Source organism: Neodiprion lecontei, chromosome 5, assembly GCF_021901455.1.
Source record: "Neodiprion lecontei isolate iyNeoLeco1 chromosome 5, iyNeoLeco1.1, whole genome shotgun sequence".
Classification (NCBI taxonomy): domain Eukaryota; kingdom Metazoa; phylum Arthropoda; class Insecta; order Hymenoptera; family Diprionidae; genus Neodiprion; species Neodiprion lecontei.
The window spans coordinates 28564121-28583085 of record NC_060264.1 but is presented as its reverse complement, the minus strand read 5'-3'; the positions used below and the strand labels follow the sequence as shown (position 1 = coordinate 28583085).

At 33.4% G+C, this 18965-nt stretch overlaps 3 protein-coding genes across 13 annotated transcripts; 1 reads left to right on the top strand and 2 right to left on the bottom strand.

Annotated features, from left to right (window-relative positions):
• The first annotated feature begins 740 nt into the window (after window positions 1-740).
• On the top strand, window positions 741-10236 carry LOC107219147 (leptin receptor overlapping transcript-like 1). Of its 5 annotated transcripts, none has more exons than XM_046741851.1 (5): window positions 741-889; window positions 1837-1911; window positions 2161-2359; window positions 2506-2651; window positions 3397-5537. In XM_046741851.1, the coding sequence occupies exons 2-4, from the start codon at window positions 1871-1873 to the stop codon at window positions 2617-2619; spliced, it is 354 nt and encodes a 117-aa protein (XP_046597807.1). In that variant the 5' UTR covers window positions 741-889; window positions 1837-1870; the 3' UTR covers window positions 2620-2651; window positions 3397-5537. The 5 variants fall into 5 exon arrangements, with proteins under 5 accessions (XP_046597807.1, XP_046597808.1, XP_046597806.1 ...); XM_046741852.1 differs by lacking the exon at window positions 741-889 and adding an exon at window positions 957-1218; XM_046741850.1 differs by lacking the exons at window positions 741-889; window positions 3397-5537 and adding exons at window positions 1383-1734; window positions 10218-10236.
• On the bottom strand, window positions 4859-15729 carry LOC107219174 (farnesyl pyrophosphate synthase). Of its 7 annotated transcripts, none has more exons than XM_015657295.2 (7): window positions 15221-15729; window positions 10653-10821; window positions 10289-10429; window positions 7393-7596; window positions 7046-7210; window positions 6710-6922; window positions 4859-6595 (listed from the first exon to the last, which is right to left on the bottom strand). In XM_015657295.2, the coding sequence occupies exons 1-7, from the start codon at window positions 15370-15372 to the stop codon at window positions 6395-6397; spliced, it is 1245 nt and encodes a 414-aa protein (XP_015512781.1). In that variant the 5' UTR covers window positions 15373-15729; the 3' UTR covers window positions 4859-6394. The 7 variants fall into 7 exon arrangements, with proteins under 7 accessions (XP_015512781.1, XP_046597796.1, XP_046597798.1 ...); XM_046741840.1 differs by having other exon boundaries at window positions 10249-10534; window positions 15221-15358; XM_046741842.1 differs by lacking the exon at window positions 15221-15729 and adding an exon at window positions 11779-11923 and having other exon boundaries at window positions 10249-10534.
• Window positions 15730-17295: 1566 nt separating this feature from the next.
• Window positions 17296-18605, bottom strand: LOC107219175. The gene is made up of 3 exons (XM_015657297.2): window positions 18449-18605; window positions 17910-18039; window positions 17296-17627 (listed from the first exon to the last, which is right to left on the bottom strand). Exons 1-3 carry the CDS (start codon window positions 18479-18481, stop codon window positions 17485-17487), a joined length of 306 nt encoding a protein of 101 aa, XP_015512783.1. The 5' UTR covers window positions 18482-18605; the 3' UTR covers window positions 17296-17484.
• Window positions 18606-18965: the final 360 nt, after the last annotated feature.

The following is an 18965-nucleotide window of genomic DNA, read 5'->3' as shown; positions in this document are numbered from 1 at the left end:
ATACCTTATTGTTAGAGCAATGAGCATATTGTATCTGTGTTATATACATACACATGCTCTAAGTATTATGTATATATGTAAAGTGTGTACATAAACGATCATTAGGTTACAATTGTTGTTTTATAAACGACCCGTCATTTAAATGCTTCGTTTTTTATAAGTATTAGTTGGGAAGCTAAACAAACGCACCCATTCAGGTCATATTTATTGTATATTGGAAAACTGGGTACAGCTTCAACAGTTCTCATACATCTGCAGTAAAACCTGATGCGATTTATCGAAATGCTGGAAATTTGAACATAGATCGAAAAATTATTCTAATCTGAGGCTTTCCGACGTCCATTCAAAATTCAAGAAAATCTTAAATCTTGACATAACTATAATTTGAAATTGCCGATATCTGAGAACTATAAAATACGAGAAATTTTGAGTATGAAATTTATACTAGCAAATTTCACCATAAACAAAGATTTATTTTGATGGTTTCATGTAAATGAAATGAGGAGCCTGTTCTTCAATTTTTTTTAAATTCACATCGACTACAAACAGAGCTATAAAAGCATTTTATTAATTAATCCAGCGGATTATAATAGTGTTCAAATAATATTATGCGGGAATTACTCCTTGCTAAAGGAGATCCAATTTACTATAGAAATTCTTGTTAATAAGAAACCCCAAACACATCGTAATATCAAAAATGTGGCCACGTTTTCAAATCAAAAGTGTTTTATCTTCAGTTATCTTAAAAAATGGATGAGCTGGTGAGTCATTTGCAGCCATATTCAGGGCTTGGCTGTCATCTTGCTGCTTGATAATTCCTAAATGGAGTAGGATTTCAAGAACAATAATTTGAAAAAAGGATTGCGTCAAACAATGGCAGGAATCAAAGGTGATAAATATCTCGATTATCAAATATATGCAATTATCTTCTTCCTTTCGAGTAGATGACGTACAGAAATCGTATTCTAATCGACTAATCATAAACATGAGTAAATAACATTGGGTTGACACATAACCTCAACACTTGTCAGCGGACTCCGTGTATTCACGTCTCTTTTGTTCGCTGCCTTTCTAACACAATCATAACTGGATTAGAAATTGCAGCTCATTGATTTTCGTGTCCTTCCCTTTTCTTCGAACTTTTCTCTCCATGCGTCATTAATCAATTCCGACAAGTTGTAATATTACGTCAATTTAACAAAAGTGCTATGATAAAAAGTAGGTTTTGCCTATATCTTGACCTTTCATTCAACAAGAAACCAAAATCACTTTGCCTCGTATCTTTGCTCGCATTAAGTTCTAATCCTTACAACTAGCAACAGAACTATTTTATTTTCAACCTCTTAGTCTACTAATTCCAGCTTTTATTGGTTGAACTTTGTACCTATTTTCAATCAGTAATGGTTTGCGAATTTTAAATATCTTCCAAATAGAGAAAATTATTTGCCAATATCATTGTCGTTTTGAAATGTAGGATGTCTCGACAACACCTCGTAAAATGTGTAAAAATCTTCCATACTCGGTTAATCCTATTTCTTATGATAACTTAATTTTTTTCAGTCTATTTAACTGTAAGAGACAATATCACGTATCACATAGACCAATGTAGCAATGAATTAATTGATGCCCCGACCATTCCCAAAAATCCTAACTTCAAAGTATTCAGATTAATAAATTCTATTTTTCTTATGTCTGTTTCATGTACTTTGCCCGATGGTATATTTGGTTAATAGCGTAAGTATTAATTCTATTTTTACCATAATCATTTAAAGAATACAGTCTCAAGGCTCTGTCAAATGTTAAGGTAAAATTAATTTTTAAATTATTGGGGCTCAGGTTGATCACTTTGGCATTTGCCGGTTCAATCGGCATGACATTTGTTATCTTGGGCTGCGCACTTCCAGCATACCAGTAAGTTGAACCAATAAGTTTTCAATACTTTTAATACATTATTAGTTACCTGGCAAAATTTTCAGAAATCAAGCATCATTCGTGAATACAGCTTGTTTAAAAATAATTCGAGATTTCGTTGAAAATGCCTGGTTGAAAATGTAAAATATAAGTCTTTACAGTAATTATCGAAATTGAGTTACTTTCAAAGCTCAGGAAAATAATATTCAAAATACTTTAAAAATAGAATCTACATTGAATATATTTCAGAGCATGGTGGCCCCTCTTTGTAGTATTATTCTACATCTTATCACCAATTCCAACATTGATAGCGAGACGTTACACAGAGGATTCCGGAAGTAGTAGCAATCCTTGCCTCGAATTGGCAATCTTCGTTACGATGGGATTCGTTGTATCATCCTTTGCTCTGCCTATTGTCTTAGCACGTTCACCAGAGAATGACCCAACGGTAAGTTTACCAATTTAAAACACTTGATAATTATATCTCGAACGCCAAGCTTGTATTGAGAGAAAACTGATTATTGAACTGCTTAAAAAAAATTACAAGGTAAGATGTATTCATCTAAATTTTTTGCCTGTGAATTGTTATTTCAGATAAAGTGGGGCGCGTGCTACCTGACCTTGGTGGGAAACGTAGTGGTATACTTAACTCTGCTCGGTTTCTTCATGACCTTTGACCAAGACGATACTGACTACAGCATGTGGTGATCTGTTTGAATACCTTGCCGTTGTCCAAAATGGTAGATAAATAATTTACCTGTTTACTTAGCGGTAGGGTTTTAATTGTCTGATAACATATCGAGACGGAGCTCTGTGATTACAGAATGTTCCAGAAAACCCAGTGTCAAAATGTGTTTTATTATTTTTAGAGCGACATTGAATTCTGGATTAAGATTTAACGCATAGATATGTATTTTTCTGTTTATCATATATTACTGAAAATCAGTAAAATCGTTAACCGCGAGTATGCAATGATATCTCGTCGCAATCATTTGTACGACTATCCTACAATATTTTTATCAATCATATATTTAAATTCTTTGAGCAAAGTTTCGGTAAAAATTAGTAAACGATACATCTGAGCTTTGATAAATAACCAAATAAAGGAAAAATTTTAATAGATTATTGGCATAATTTTAAGTATTCAACGACATGTGAACGTGAAAACTTACAAGTTACACGAATGTTAGTTCTAGAAGTTCGCGTTCAAATCTTTCCAGTTACGTTTTATGGTTGCAGTGCAATATAACAAACATATACGTATTGCATATTATTACTAAAAATATTTATAATCTAATGATTATTGTTGCTAATTTTCGCAAGCGTGTGATTATAATTCAACACTTCAATATTGTGATAAGTGTTTTTCTATGCAAAATTATCTGTGTATTTGCAGCTTAGTGCTTACAACAATTGATGCTATCTAGTAATAATATACCACTGAGTTATACGGCTCAAAAATATACATATTTATGTACCTAATAGTTTTCAGATTTTATCTCAAGATCTGCGAAGATGGTCCATCAGAATGGAATATAACGAATTGTGTGACCGCCGTTTAATTCTGACTTTGTTTAAAACCGCTATTGTACATTACTTCCACGTATAACGTGTGTAATTTTGTGCGTGTTGATAACGGTAATTATCATAAAAGTATAGGCAAGGTATCACTGCAAAATTCAGTATCACTGATTCACGTAAAACTTGTACTAATACCATAATTAAATAAAAAAATAACGACGGAAACAAGTCATATTCGTGAAATTATACATAAACGTTTTATTAATCGCTAAACACAAATAGCAATTAACTGTATTATGTATATCTGTCCTTATCAGTTTAATGCAACTAGTCTATATTGTGAATTTAATGACGAGTAAAAGTCATGTATAAAAAATAATACAAACTTATGATAAGAAATCTCACGTTCGGTGAAACTCACACATGATCAATTATCACGCGGCAAAATAATTAAGTTCAAATAGATTATTTGTGTGAAATTGTGGTCAGTGTAAAGCTTCAACTCTCTTGTTTGTAACGTACTATGTCGTGCAATACTATATACAAAAATCAAACTTAATGCCGATACATAAGAATGTAGGTACATTGTCGTATTGATCGTAAGGTAATTTAATTAGATTTGTTTGTACATTTTTTCAAAAAAAAAAAATGATAACATATATACATATATACACATGCCTGTCCACTTTTGTACTATAATACAAAAGATAAAAAAAAAAAAACAAATTGATATGAGTTAAATTAATCACAAACATGATATTTTCTCATTCCTCAACGAATAACTCTTATGTGTTTACGTCTTAGAAATTCATGGAAGTTGCAATTATTGTTAAAACTTTACAAAAAAGAACTGCTAGTTATTAACATTGATACATAAAATGTGATGCGTACCTTAATATTAGTACAGTTACAGAAAATTACTATGATATCCTCATGTTTGTAACTTTGGAACTTTTGAATTGCTGCTGGTTGAAAATATGTTTCAGTATTCGTGGGTTCATTTTTCAACCGTTAATTTGTCCATTTTTCTTAATGCTATAAACATTTGTACTGACTTTGCACAAATAAATACGTATAACAGATGTTCAAACAAATTTTCCATCAAAGAAAATACGATTTAACCACCTATTATTTGATGGAATAACAGTATCATGGGTTTCTTGGGGTAAAAAAAATGTCACTGTATGCCTTAAATACGACGAAAGAAACACCTGTTTCAACCGAATAAAGAAACTGAGCAAACTCGCATGAAAATAGTGATTACAGGAAAACAGAGCATCATCAGATTACAAAAAATTCAAATAATATGATCAATACATACGTACAAGACTTAAGAAGCCTGTCACGGATTATTAAAAAATTTCGTTCAGTTGAACGAATAAAAATGATATTAGGGAAAATAGAATAATAGTTTGCAAAGACTGAATGCTTATATAATTTTGATTTATTTTGTTCTCATAACGCATTCAAGATATTTGCACGTATGGTATTGTATTTACAATAGGTACCTATCAAAATATATGTGAAAGTACATTGTTCACCTTACAAACTCTATGAAACCGTTTTGCAAATCGTTTGTTCCAGTTTTTCTAGCCTTTTAATTATAGTACCTGAAATTTCTTCAATATTTTTATGATTATTCATTTTATAAACTACATGAAATCATTTTGCAAATTGTTCGTCCCTGTTACTCTTGTTTTTAATCATTGCATGTTAAACGTCTTCAATACTTGTATCAATATTCACATTATAAACTATGTGAAATCATTTTTGTGATTGTTTGTTCCTGTTTTTCTTGTTTTTTTAATCGATATATCATTAATTTTGTTAATAGTTGTAGCATTATTCGCCCCATCAATTGTATGAAATTATTGCGCAAGGCGTTTGATTTTGGTTTTCTTGTTTTTTAATTATTACATCATTAAGTTTTTCAATACTTGTATCATAAGTTCAATTTAGGATTATGCGCATCCCGTAGTATAGCATGCGTTCAATACAAGTGGAATGTACGATTAATTTTAATAAGGGAAGGTCTAGCATAATGCTCGGTGTTCTGATGGTTTTATCTATTCATTCTTCATTCATACGTATGCGTGCCATAAAAAGTTCCTTAAAAAATGGAATATTCATCATGTAAGTGGAAGTACTTTGCTAATGAATGGAATTTGAGTTGGAATGTTGAGTTTGATTGAACGGGTTTACAATTTATAAGTCAAAAGCTGCTACGAATTTAAAAAAGCTATAAAATATAGACATCAGATATTTTCTCATTTTCCACAACAAAACTAAACACTCGTAGGTGTCTCGGGTGCTGGTGTATCATTAAATTTTATTTTATCGGATTTGATCCTCGCATACATTATATTTCCATGATAAAATTATCAATGTATTTTAAACTTTCAAATTCTCCTATTGATAACATGTTTCTTCTGCTTCACGTTTCACTTGCGATTTTTTGTATAAAAAATGATTAAATCTTCTTGGCACATAATCCATGTTTTCTCCGAATGCCTTCTTTGAATAAATGAGTCGGAAAAATCATAATTTGACGGTTAAAATAAACAAGAAATCTTTGTAGGCTTTATATTAATCTGTGGTAATTCGATTAAGAATTATCTTCGAAAAGCAGCAGGTACAAAACTTTGAAAACAGAAATGTTGCAAAATGATTAAGAATTTCGTTTGGAACAATATCAATAATTTGTTGTTTTCCCATCGATAATTCATCACCAAAAATACTGATATGGGCCAAGAGCCAAAGCACGTGATTTTTTTTTTACTGCACTAAATTACGAATGTGAAAATAGTTTTGATAAATACCTACTAAAGATAACATGTAAACACTGTAATCAATTAATGATTTTACATAACATATATAAGTCAATTTGGTATAGCATATACTTTGCAACAGCAAATTATTAGATTTAAAATGAAAATGAGCCCGTAAGATTTGGGACCTCAATTTAACTGTCTCTGCGGTATATTTTCTCGAGAAATTTGAAAAATAAGTCGTGCGGAAGACCGCGTGATATTTGTTGAATATGAGTATTCATCAAGTTGTAACTTTCCTCTTCGTATACGGAGTACGTAGTTTGTAAACCCAAACTGTTATACAATTGTTTTACTCTGTCGACTTTGGCTGGATCGCTTGAACCATAGCATTCCTAAAATTGCAAAATAATTCATACTCCTTTAATATGCTGCTTTTGGAATTCATAGAAAAACTTTGAAAATCGCTTTATACATAAGTTGTGTAATTGTTCTCTTTCATTACTCACTTCTAGTATCTTTTTCTGAGCAGGCGTCGCACGTTGTAATGCAACTACCGCCAACCACGAACATTTGCCGTCCTGTATATCAGTGCCGATTTTTCCTGTCACCTCAGGATCTCCATAACAGTCTAAAAAGTCATCTTGAACTTGGAAAAAGTGACCCATTTCAAGCAGAATCGTTTTCGCTTGTCTGTGCATTTCAGGATCCGTAATACCAGCCTGTTATATTTAGGAAAAAAGAAAAAGGCTCAGATGGCTAACGTGGGTGCTAAGTACACTGAGAATCCATGGAAAAAAACAAATAAAAAATCTTTACCAAATATAAAAGTCCAAAATACTCACAAAGTACATGGCGAGAGAAACTGGCATGACAAAAGAATAATAAGCAGTTTTATATTTAACTATCGCATTGTATTGGTCCATTGTAAATAGCTCCAGCTTAGGCTTCTGGCCAAAATGGGTTGAGATCAAATCGAGAGTCTGACCCATAGTAGTTTTCAATATATTCTGAAATTTGTTATTAATTACATATTTAATGATTTTTGAAATTGTACGACATATGAAAAAAGTCTTGAAAAATCGGAAAAGTTCATCCGTGAAGCAGGGCGAATCATGTTTGCTGGAAGACGAAGATTTGTTCCGCTGCTTCAATCTGAAGTGATATAATTCTGCAGAAACGGTTCACTCACCTCGTGGAATACCTCAACTAGATTCAAATAGCACGCTTTATCCTTGAAATGTGTACGAAGCAGCTGGAATATAGACTGTTCCAGTAAAAGTCCGTCGTTGATCGCCGACAAACCTATGTTGTTTTGACGGTACCAGCAGGGTTGACCACGTCTGGTAGTCGCACCGTCCATAATGTCATCTTCCACCAGGAAAAATGCTTGGTACTAGACAGACACACAACGACCCCAATCATCATAACAATCGGGTCACAATTTACTGCCGCTTTTCAGCCAAGAGAAAAATGGAATAAAAAAATTTCTTCTTTTCATCACTTGTGTTCAATGTTATTATTTTTTTAAACTCGTATTTAGACAAACTTTGTGAATAAAATGATGCATGAGAGGCTTGTCGCGTGGCATTAAAATGATTACATTTATTTCCCTCACACTTATCGAGTTGACCAGAAAAACCCGATGATTCTAAAGGAAACTAAAATTAAATTTAAAAACTTGCGTGGCGTTATTTGAAGTAAGAGTGTAATCGATGCCTTATCATCGGTGACAATATGAAATAACATTCTCTACACATTGTAAAGTATAAATAAACTCTACGTAGTGGATTCTTAGCTTCAGCGATAACATCATCATAATTACTATAATGAAAGAACGAATAAAAATACTCGTAAGGACACGGTGAAGAAAAAAAAACTAATAGCAACATATATGACACACCATATGACATAGTGATTCATGATTGGCTCCAATAAACAAAGATAGCTGAACCCAAATAATTGATAAGCCGATGAAGAGAAAATCGATATTTCTTGGACTTGCAAATAGAACAATCACACACTGCAAAGCCTTTCCCAATAATATACGGATCAGGTTTAATATTTAAAGGGCTTTCCATGTAAACTCGTAGTTAACGGTTGATTGTAACATTTTTCGATTTCATCAAGAATTTTTCCTTTGTTAGTACAACCCCTGAAAATCTTTTCAAATTTTTTCAATCACTCGTATTTATCCTATGAATTTTTAAATCTATCTGAAAAACACCCAAATCGGTTTGTTTTAGACAAGAAGAAAAAAACATTCCATTTTCGCAACAAAACATTTACACCCAAGATTCAGAGTGGAAGAACGATTTTTATATTTTTTAAAATAATTTTTGCTGCTTCTTTGATAGTCTTTTTTTATTTGCGTACCTGTTCGAAATCTATTATAAAACCTAACGCATCTACGATTCTCGATTGCTTATTTAAAAAAAAAAAAAAACAGATGTTGTTGAGATGGGTTTAAAAATTGATAGATTAAAGTCAAGCGATTCAAATAATTTGAAAACTTTTGGGAGAGGTTTTCGCACGCCGCACGTCGCATAGGAAAAATCCTTGATGAAATCAAAAAATGTCATGATCAACTGAGTTTACTGAGTTCACGTGGAAAGCCCCATCAATATCGTATTGTTCCCAATATTAGTCAACTCCTAGTTTTCGGACTGCATATTTCAGGACTGTTTTTTAGGTACTGAACATAAGTAAACTAGTAAAGAAAAAAAAAGAAAAAAAAAAAAAGATATCGCAACAGTATATTTGCATATTAATTTGTAAATTGAATTTTTTTTTTCAAGAGTTATATTTATCAATGGGACGTAGGTAGATAAAAATATCGAAGCGTGAATTCCATTCGTCTAATTTAATGATTGAACTATTCATAAAAAAGAATTTCAGTCTGTAAGGTAAATTTTCTGAAAATTCCGAATACAAGTCAACCCAGCGTATAAGTTGATGACGATTTGTAGGGGTCATGTTAACAACAATAAAACCATCATTTATATTCGGAACAATACGGTATATAGTATTTTATGCAGAATTACATTGGCACCGCTAGCATCTCTCATTTGAACGACAATGTAAGTTTAAAAAAAATAAAAATAAAAATGATTGGTGACATTGTGTGAGAGACAGTGCCGTCACTTGCCCTGGTAGAAAACAGTCGATGATACGTGTATTCAGTCACCTTTGAAAAATTGTATACGCTGGTAAAATCAATGTATACGCATGAAATCCGTTGACATAAATTGAGACTGCCCCAACGGATCAAATAACTGTTGAATTCTCACGTAAAATATTTCCACCTCTGCAACTTACAGATGTAAAATATTTGTTTGTTAATTTCTTTTTTTTTTTATTTATTTATTTTTTTTTCAACAAGATGTAAAACTGCCATCCAACGTTACAAGATTATTTGTGTTAAATTAAAAGCATGCAATCACATGTGAAGCAGAAGCATATCGAGTAAATATGACTAATTTCTCGCTTCCCAAATCAAGCAAATATTAGTAATCCACACGTTATATATTTATTGAGTTTTTAAATGCGATTCGGTTTATTTGTAATCACAAATTGAAGAGTAGATTTCAAAAATACTTGCTGACTAATGATTCCAACATTTTTAGCTAATGGTAATAAATATTTAATAGTCTTAAATATATGACAACGTTGAAAGAAATTGAACGTGTAACTTTTGCAACTCTACCCTTCGTTTTTAAAGTCTTAAGAACCAAGAGAAATATTAGAAATAACGCACCGAACCTGCTACCTTGTATTACGATTATCTTCCATGAGGTAATTACTAACATGCTATCATGCACGTGAAATTCGCATGTTGTACCAGTGTAATAAGTCAAATAAAACAAACTAATACAATGACTGCGCCATTGCTAAGAACTCTGGGAATTATGTGTAATTATATATAAGCCACGCCAGTTATTCATGCATAGCCAAAGTTGTGAGTCATGAACCACATAAATAATAGTGCTGGTGTTGAGCTGTTACTTTTTGTCTTAGCTCACCACTGTGTTTGAGCTGCCGGATTTACCTTAGAAGATAGCCAATATACGAACGAGTGCACGACATACCAACTCGACGCACCAGCCCAAAATTCTTGCCAGTCTGACGTTCTCTTCAGTGAGCTGATCATGGGTCGCAAGCTTTTTGAACGCGTAGACAACGGCCAGTCCTCTATTTTTCTTTCCACTAGGAACGTTGTACTGCAGAACCTTGAGAGTATGGGATAAGATGAACTTGCTTCGGTGAAATTAATGAGAAAGTAAAAATTTTCAAGAATTTCCGTGACATTGTACTGCTGAGAAAATAACAGTGACCTGGAATTAGTACAAATTATGGGACTTACTTTTTCAATTATTGACAAAATTAAAATAAAACTGGTCAACATTTGTTTAAAGTTTATTTCTTTGCTGTTACGAGTTTCGTTAAATTTACCTTCGCCATCCATTTAGTGGCGTGAGGAACGTCGAGGTGACGTCCAGCATCCGTCAAATCCCTCACCACGTCCGGCCACACAGCCATCATTTCACGACTCTCATCCCTGCTGGTGACAGTTCTACTTCTGGCTTGAGTGACGGTATTAACCGAGTGCGAACTTGCAGGTCTGAAAAATAAATAAATAAAATAATGACATACGCAGAGAGCAGTGAAATATTTATCAAATTATATTCGGAAATTTAAAAAGCTCGAAACGAAAAATCCTGTTGCGCTTCTCACTCGCTCATTTTACAGCAAGAAAAGTATTCTTCGAACAAGGCTCTTCAAAAGACTGTCTACCACTACTAGGTGAAGACAAGTTATAAGCGTAACAAACGATATTTGGAACTGATATGGTTGGATAAACTCCACCGTGGCTAACGTTTTAATTATAGACAGTAGGGTAATTTCGACGAAGTCAGTAGGTCGGCAGGGTGATATCTACATTTCTCAATACGTAATGCTGCATGTTTTTCTGTAGTAAAAGCAGACTTTATCCTTGGTATTGAAAATGTTTTGTTCACCGTAAGAATGCGCAGGTTAATTCGGGGTCCTTGTGAACGACACAAAGACGTAAAGTTCCTATTCTTACCTGAATGAAGTTTGTTATGATAATATTGTAACACAGTATGTTTCAGAAGAATCGTTACATCGCAAATCTAAATTTGTCGTAACGCTGTATTTACAAAACAGAGATCTTCATTTTACGTTTTGTTGCATTAACTTTACCGATTTCAACATAGTCTATTTTTACAATTAGCCTGAGCCAATGCATCATAATATCAATATCACTAACCACTGTAAAAGTACACATGTATATATAGTGGAAAGAGTTGAACGACAATAAATTTTGCCCGATTACAGTATGCGTTGAAACATATGAATGGAATGTTGGATAACAATGTAAACTAATACTTGAGGTTATTTCTTCGTTAAAGATAAGTTGGCTTTTTTAAGGAAAATATAACAAGGTTACGTCGATGAATGAATCGTCGAGAGAAAAAATAGAAGATGACGAAAAAGTGGCTGAAAAGTCAGAGGTGCGATATTATTGAGAAAAATTGTAGGCGTGTGTGTAATTCACCTTATTCGATGACCCATTGATCAGGATGATACAGCGACATTTGATCCTGACATCAGTAAATCGTTGACAGTAGCAGTGAAATACGTTACTCACAGAGGAACTCAGACGGAGATACAATGCGATCCAAATTTAACACAAGATGATTTCCTCGAAATGATCATGACAACGAGAATATAAGTTTGATAAGCTTGTTAATTTCAACTTACGTAAGTGAAAATTATTTGGTTCTAGTCGGATAAAAGTTTTACAATTTAATAATTATGGTGTCAGCACACGTATGCGCATTTATTTAACCCTTTGAGTCATAATGGTAAGTATTTGTACCACCTATTTTATATCCATTTTTTGTATATTTAGACAACTTTTCAACATATTTCATTGCAGTTTTTTGCTATTTTTGATAGTATACTAATAAGTTTTCAATACTGGAGAGTAATTATGGCAATATAATGTAAATTATTATTGTTAGAAATAAATTGATCGTAGTCAGGATCACTGATTACGAATCTGAAATCAGATTTTGAAAATTCAAGATGGTGGACAAACACGTTAAATTCGATTGAATCCGGAGAAAAAACTCTGTTCGTGGGTTTTTGAGGTGGCTAATTACGAATCTGATATTAGATCTTGAAAATTCAGTATGGCGAATTCAATCAGTGACCCTGAAAACTGCTGCATAGAGTTTTTTTACCGTATTCAACTAAATTTTTAATTTTCACCCCACTATATTGGATCCGCTATCTTGAATTTTGTAAAATTTGATTGCAGATTTGTAATCAGCGAACTAAAAACGATAGGATATTATCTCGTTATAAAAGTTAAGTTAGCACAATAATGTGTGACCAACGGGTTAGGCTTCAATATCGAACAAATAGAGAAATTTGTTAATCCTGTATTACGAGTTAAAATTTCAATTCAATTTTATCAATTTTTATTATTGATAGTGTCTAATTGTATAACTTTACAAATTTGCTCTCTTGGTCAAATTAGCAAATTGAAAGGTCAAATATACAAAAGTACCTCATCATCTTTTTTCTATGTATATCTAAAGTAAGACCATATCGTAAAAAGTATAGAAAACCAGCTCGCACAAATACCATCTGGTGGAAAGACTTGTAATTTATTCAGTATATCTGTTTGAATTACTGTAGTCATATATACATAGTATACCCAAATTTATACATATTTTAACGATTGAGTCTCGTTATAGATATTCATACATATTATATGATTTGCATAAGATTGCGAAACTAAAGTTATCAGGTGAATAAGCATTGGTAATGCTGAACGAAAGAAAGAAATGGTAAACGTAAAGAAGGTAAGAATGAACAGATATGCAATGATTATTGTTTTCTACAATCAAGTAGTAACTCGATGCGTAAAGACGATTGTTCGTCAAATGATGTATCCTCAAACAGCAGCAGAACAATTCAGCTGATACAGACAATCAGTAGTTTTATTACATCATACTGATAACACAAAATATTTCGTTCGATACTGTATGTCAACGAGCGCAAGGCGTGCAGCTTAAGTAGTGATAAATAATAATTTAAGCTCTTTTTCTCTTTTCTTTTATTAGCTTTTGATTAAATATTATTTTTACACGTTCAATCAAGAGAGGGTATTGACATAGCCTGCGTGCGACTTTTGGTGACGAAAAAAAAATAATACGGTAGATTAGTTTGGAATGATTTTACTGCTCTTCTTTAATCGTAAGAGAAGAGCACCGATATCAAATCTTATCTGACAGTTTTGTCTCTTACCAGGTACATTTAATATTCTCCATTTCTGATTCTGTATAAATTCGGTGGATAAAATAATACCTGAGTATCCGATTGCACGGAGTTATAGTAATAATTACTCCTGTTTTCTGTATAAAATACAGCATGTTCGGCATTTTTAAACCACAGGTTTCCTTTAATCATTAGAGAAGCATTTCAACGTCAATTCTTGTACCTTTCAAACCTTAATGTCTGTATCAATCATCTAAAACATTTCTATGGAAATAAATGAATGATAAAAACAGAACTAAAGGTCTGATTTTAGGCAAAAAAATTTACTATTGCAATAAAATTATAAAGAATAAATTAATCGCAATTGATTGTACACGTACAAAGATCAAGAAAATTATGATAGAGTCGATCCATGTTCGTGGCTTCACGTACAACAGTTGATAAAAACGGAAAGATATGCCTTGGGGCTTGAGAAATAAATATTGAAGGATGATCTTCCAAATGTAATGTCTAAGAAATGGAATTATCATTCGGGTGACTAAATATTTTTGCTCTTGAGAATAATAGATGGAGTGATGGGAGATAGAGATTAAAAATAATTTTTGATAGTTAAAATTGCCAAAAGTATTTCAATTCGCAACTGAAATTGTATTGTCTTAATCCTTAAGAATAAATATTTAGCTTATAAACACGGCGATTACAAAGAATAATATAGTTATTTTTTCGATATTTGGAGGACTCTACAGTCATTTGATATTCATTAGGTAATTTTTTAAGTTTGAAACTAAATGGGAATTGGCGAAATTCCAAAAATTTTTAATAATTCATGGCATAGACTATGATTTGATCTTTAAGAAATATGTACACAAAGAAAACGGATATACGATGACTAAATTTAAAGTAAATTTAATCTCACTGCGGTTATTATTTAATATAAATTGAAGGAAAGTGTGATGATATTCAATTGAGACTGTTGCGTGATTAAATAAAAATAATAGCTAAATAAACAGTCGGTAAATACTGTACATAGCAACAGGTCACAAAGTATCCGCAGCGTTTACGTTACAAGAGACAATAATTTCCGTTGGATAGCAGATTTCTCGACACGTTTGAGATTTCGGAGTACCGGTGTTTGTACACGTGCCACGCGTAATATTCAAGGACCTTTGCTCACATCCGCATAACATGCAAAACGAGTCAACAATCTGCGTATTCGAGTGGTATTAAGTTAATCCCTAAGCAGCGTTGCGACGTTAGTGGAAAAAATTATACATGCCAGTGTTTTGTTTCGAATTGGTAGAGTAGGTTATTTTTTGCGTTTATAATAACCAATTGTTCGTACGCGAATATTCGTATCATTATGAATTACCGCACAAAAATGTCACGTCAAATTGTGGGAAAAGAAAAACGAGGAGAGTAAGGAGCGAAAAATGTACGCTATTGTTGCTGTGCCGTAATTTTTGCAGGTTTCTTAATATCGGTAAGCAGGTAAGTAAGGCGGTGTGCATAAGCTAAGGTGATATTGTACGTGACGGACGTGAGATTAACATACCGGAAAAAAAACACGTACAGTCGATAGAGATAGGAATGCGTATGACAATGGGTAGCGTTAAAAGGAGAGATAAATATCGAGTCGATCAAGAGACGGAAAGAGTTATAACCTGTTGTGCGAGAAGTGTACGAATTATACAGCATCCGATATTGCTCACCTGGATTGTTGAATGAGATGTTTAGTCACGTCATTTATACGGCTACGGATGTTTAGAGAAGCTGAAGTGGAGTTGTTGCCTATGGAATGCTGTAGACTTTTTCTCAACGTATTGTTCAAAAATGCGGAACACCGTTGCACGGATGAAGACATCGCGTTTGTGACCGAGACGATTTCTCGTGCGGCGTGGATCTTGGATGCTTAATTTCTCGTTATGTCTTGTCTTTCACCCTTCGTAAGTACATACGCGGGAGGCGGCAACGACGCTGATCAAAAATGTCTAAGGATTGAATCAATTAGCGGTGAAAAGATACGCCAGTTACGTCGAAGAGAATTATCTTCGCTGCAATCTTCACGGCGAGCGCGCTTCGTTCGTTTGTTTCGGACGTGTATTTATCGCTGCTGGTACTGTCGACGCAGATATTCTTACGTGATATGTAACTTGTACGCTCCGCGGGCACTCGCATGTTACTGACGCAAATTTCTATTTCCTTCGGTCCGTCGGTACGAGTAAGCCACGAACAGGCATTGGAATAAGATTCTATAAATAGATTGATTAGGTAAACTTCACGCCGTCCAATCACAGCCTTTCTTTCGTTATTAATATTCAATATGGCGGGAAAACGCTGTTGATTCGAAATTGTTTATTCAACTGCGATTCCAGCATAGATGGATTCTTCGGTCGACGGAGACGGTAAGATGCAGAGGTTATAAGTGGGAAGGTCGTACGTATAGAAAGAAAGGGAAAATCGAGCTATTCAATCTATCCTTGTTTGAACATGAATTTACAAATGCAAAAGACAAGGCTAGATGTAGATGAATATTGACTGAAATTTAATCTCATTGCTTTTCGTGCACGTCAAAAATAGTAACAGTAAGGATAGATGGGGGTAAATCATTTTTCACTCGCTATCGTTCTATCCACTTGCCCACTCTGTCATTATCTCTATAGATTCGAGTGTGTTTCGAGCCATTCAACCACGGACGTGTTTTATCCCGTTGTTAGGAAATGTTATTCATCCGAGCCCTGATCGCGGAATAAATAGATCGTTGATTACTAAATACTATTAACACATTTTTGTCATAGAATAAACTGTTAGTGAAGACGAAACAAAGTAACGTAGAAGTGATTAAATTGAAAAAAAAACGTGGTAAAATAAAGGAATGGAACTATAAACAGTTTAAAGTACAGGACACTGATACATGGTGATATTACGCATGTACAGCTTACACCACAGCAACTTGCACTGTTTATTATGTTTTGACGGCAAGGAAGAGAGGGATAAAAACGTATAAAATATTTATTAATTGTATAAGTTATGGTAGTTTAGTGGAAATTGTAGTGATTTTGGACTAAGGCTGAAATATGCAGTTATAGGCATGTGAAAATGAAAGGTTCGTCGAAGTTCCGGTCAGGAAGAAGAAGAATTTAATAGTTGAAAAACGTGAATATACAAAATCGACGTTTCGGCCGGGCCCTGCCGACCATCCTCAGGAAATAAAATCTAAATAGTTAACAAAAAATAGGATGCTTCAACAAAACAAATCAGAGTTGAGAGCATGGAATATGTTTAACAATACAATATTTGTTGTTTTACAGAATTAAGTGAAAATTAAACAGTTTTAACGCAGCTGTCAAAGTGACAGTTTTAGGTTACGTGTCAAAATTTGAAGATAGGTTAATCAGATGAAAAATTGGTTTAAGAGAAATGAAAATTTGTCAGAAAAAAGCTTATTAATAATTTGGAACAAATTATTCTTCTTCCTGACCGGAACTTCGACGAACCTTTCATTTTCAATCTACCTCCCGGTCACAAACTTCTTTCCTAAAAAAGTTATAGGCATGTGCTAGAAAAATATAAAAGAAATTTTTTTGAATCGATCTAAAACTGAATCTGTACTCATAATCCTCGTGTAATGATCGACAAAACGAATGATGGATATACAAAATTCAGCCGACTTAATTGTCATGGTAGTAGTATTGCAGAATATTTTACTGTTAAGATGATATGCATGTTCCATAGATTAGAAGAACAGAATTCTTTTTTGCGATAACGGGAAAAAGACAAAGGATAGTTTCATATTTACAATTTAAATTTATTAATCTGTGAATAGTAAACATCGATCCACCTTTTGTACAGTTAAATTAGAAATTATTTACTAACTTTGCTACCTAGTAAATCATGTATCATCAAACATCATAGCTGGTTTAGTTACCATGCAACAAACTGGTATCTTATGATAAGAGCTAGACATCAAATGACATTACTTAGACTTCTTCTTATTCGATGGAGCTGGTAGTCGAAATTTGGCCATTTCAACTTCTGCCTCCGCAAAACTGGTCACATTGTAACAGAAGTACTCAGGATTTTTGTATTCACCATTTTTTGAAGCATTTGGTCCAACCGCTGCAGCAGAGAAATGAAATTTGAACTTGTTGCTACAGATACATTATTTCTAGTTTTTGATTAGTAACTTGTGACGATTCGATTTATAGAATCAATTGTTTGCAATAATTCAGCCCAAATATAGATTTTTCATTTTCCGTGAAGCTATAAGTTAGATATTTAATCAAGATTCAAACAAATACTTGATCTTTCAACTATTATCATCATTATTATAGTCACTAATTATTTTTTCACTGGATATAAAGATGATAATATCCGAAGTATTGAATCTAGTGAACTTACGATTATTTGGAATATCTACGCAGTTTTTGCTAAGACCAGGTACATTAGCCGCGGATGCGGATGGATTGCTACTGCTCCGAGACCCAGCCTGCGGACTGTAGGGTCGAGTCAGAATTGTTCGTTGAACTTTCTATAGAAGGAAAAAAACAATGTAATGAGATGCAGCTTTGAAGCCTCTGATTTAGAGGCTGAACTTTACCAACGATATTTGACCGAGGCAGATGCTAAGATAGTTGAAAAAAGCGCACTATTTAATTTTCGCAATTTTTGACCAAGAAGGTTCATTGTTTCTAGTTTGAAATCAAGTGTCGCAGACTTCACATACAAGCATAATTTTTGAAGCATCGTCAAGAGTTTCGAAAAATGTTAAAACTTTGGGTTTGAGATCTTTTCCAAATTCTCTTACAACATATTGCCGTTGTATTTTTGGAAATAGTATTTGAGGTTAGAAATACATACGCAGTCACAATTGACATAATAATTCTTTTAGCAAAATGGCTACGATAATTATAAGTTGTATGACTTTAGTATGTGTCTACCTGAATTGTAGATTTTCCGAAAATCCGCATCATTTTGACTAGAATCTTAAAAGAAAAGCAAACCTCTTGTACGTCAATAGTACTCGTTTAACTCGTTACACAATTCGCAAAGTGAAATGAAGTTCAACTTAGTGCTACGCTACCCAATATGGCAGCACTGTTCGTGGCATTGCGTTACCATAGCAACGATTTCAGTAATATCCAGTGAAGGTAGCCGCCTCAGAGATCGGTAATCGAAATGCAACTCGTCCGCGTTTTGTCAAATTGTCATGTTCTGTTATCTTGCCTTGTATCCACAGATGTTGTGAAAAAAAACTCTTTGTTGTCGAGGCATAAATATCGGTATTTTACGACTACATCTCATATGCTACTGTGTAGAAACAAAAATCAGATTTTTGCGTACCTGTTTTCTGCAGAACTGCAGAATGAACGGTGGTGTTAAATTTTACACAGGTTCAATTTTCTTACGCAAGGAGTTTTTTTAACCGCTGGAATATAATATCTGGAATCTAAGAAA

What these genes read in the sequence shown, in the direction of transcription:
- LOC107219147 (XM_046741850.1), top strand. Translation starts at nt 1,700, where the DNA reads ATGTACTTTGCCCGATGGTATATTTGGTTAATAGC. An exon ending in TGGTATATTTGGTTAATAGC is followed by an intron (nt 1,735 to 1,836) that starts GTAAGTATTAAT and finishes ATTGGGGCTCAG; the next exon opens with GTTGATCACTTTGGCATTTG. An exon ending in TGCGCACTTCCAGCATACCA is followed by an intron (nt 1,912 to 2,160) that starts GTAAGTTGAACC and finishes AATATATTTCAG; the next exon opens with AGCATGGTGGCCCCTCTTTG.
- LOC107219174 (XM_015657295.2), bottom strand. Translation starts at nt 15,372, where the DNA reads ATGTCTTCATCCGTGCAACGGTGTTCCGCATTTTTGAACAATACGTTG. An exon ending in TAGTTGAGGTATTCCACGAG is followed by an intron (nt 7,211 to 7,392) that starts GTGAGTGAACCG and finishes AACAAATTTCAG; the next exon opens with AATATATTGAAAACTACTAT. An exon ending in TTTCTCTCGCCATGTACTTT is followed by an intron (nt 6,923 to 7,045) that starts GTGAGTATTTTG and finishes TAAATATAACAG; the next exon opens with GCTGGTATTACGGATCCTGA.
- LOC107219175 (XM_015657297.2), bottom strand. Translation starts at nt 18,481, where the DNA reads ATGATGCGGATTTTCGGAAAATCTACAATTCAG. An exon ending in TCGGAAAATCTACAATTCAG is followed by an intron (nt 18,040 to 18,448) that starts GTAGACACATAC and finishes TTCCTTCTATAG; the next exon opens with AAAGTTCAACGAACAATTCT. An exon ending in CGTAGATATTCCAAATAATC is followed by an intron (nt 17,628 to 17,909) that starts GTAAGTTCACTA and finishes TCTCTGCTGCAG; the next exon opens with CGGTTGGACCAAATGCTTCA.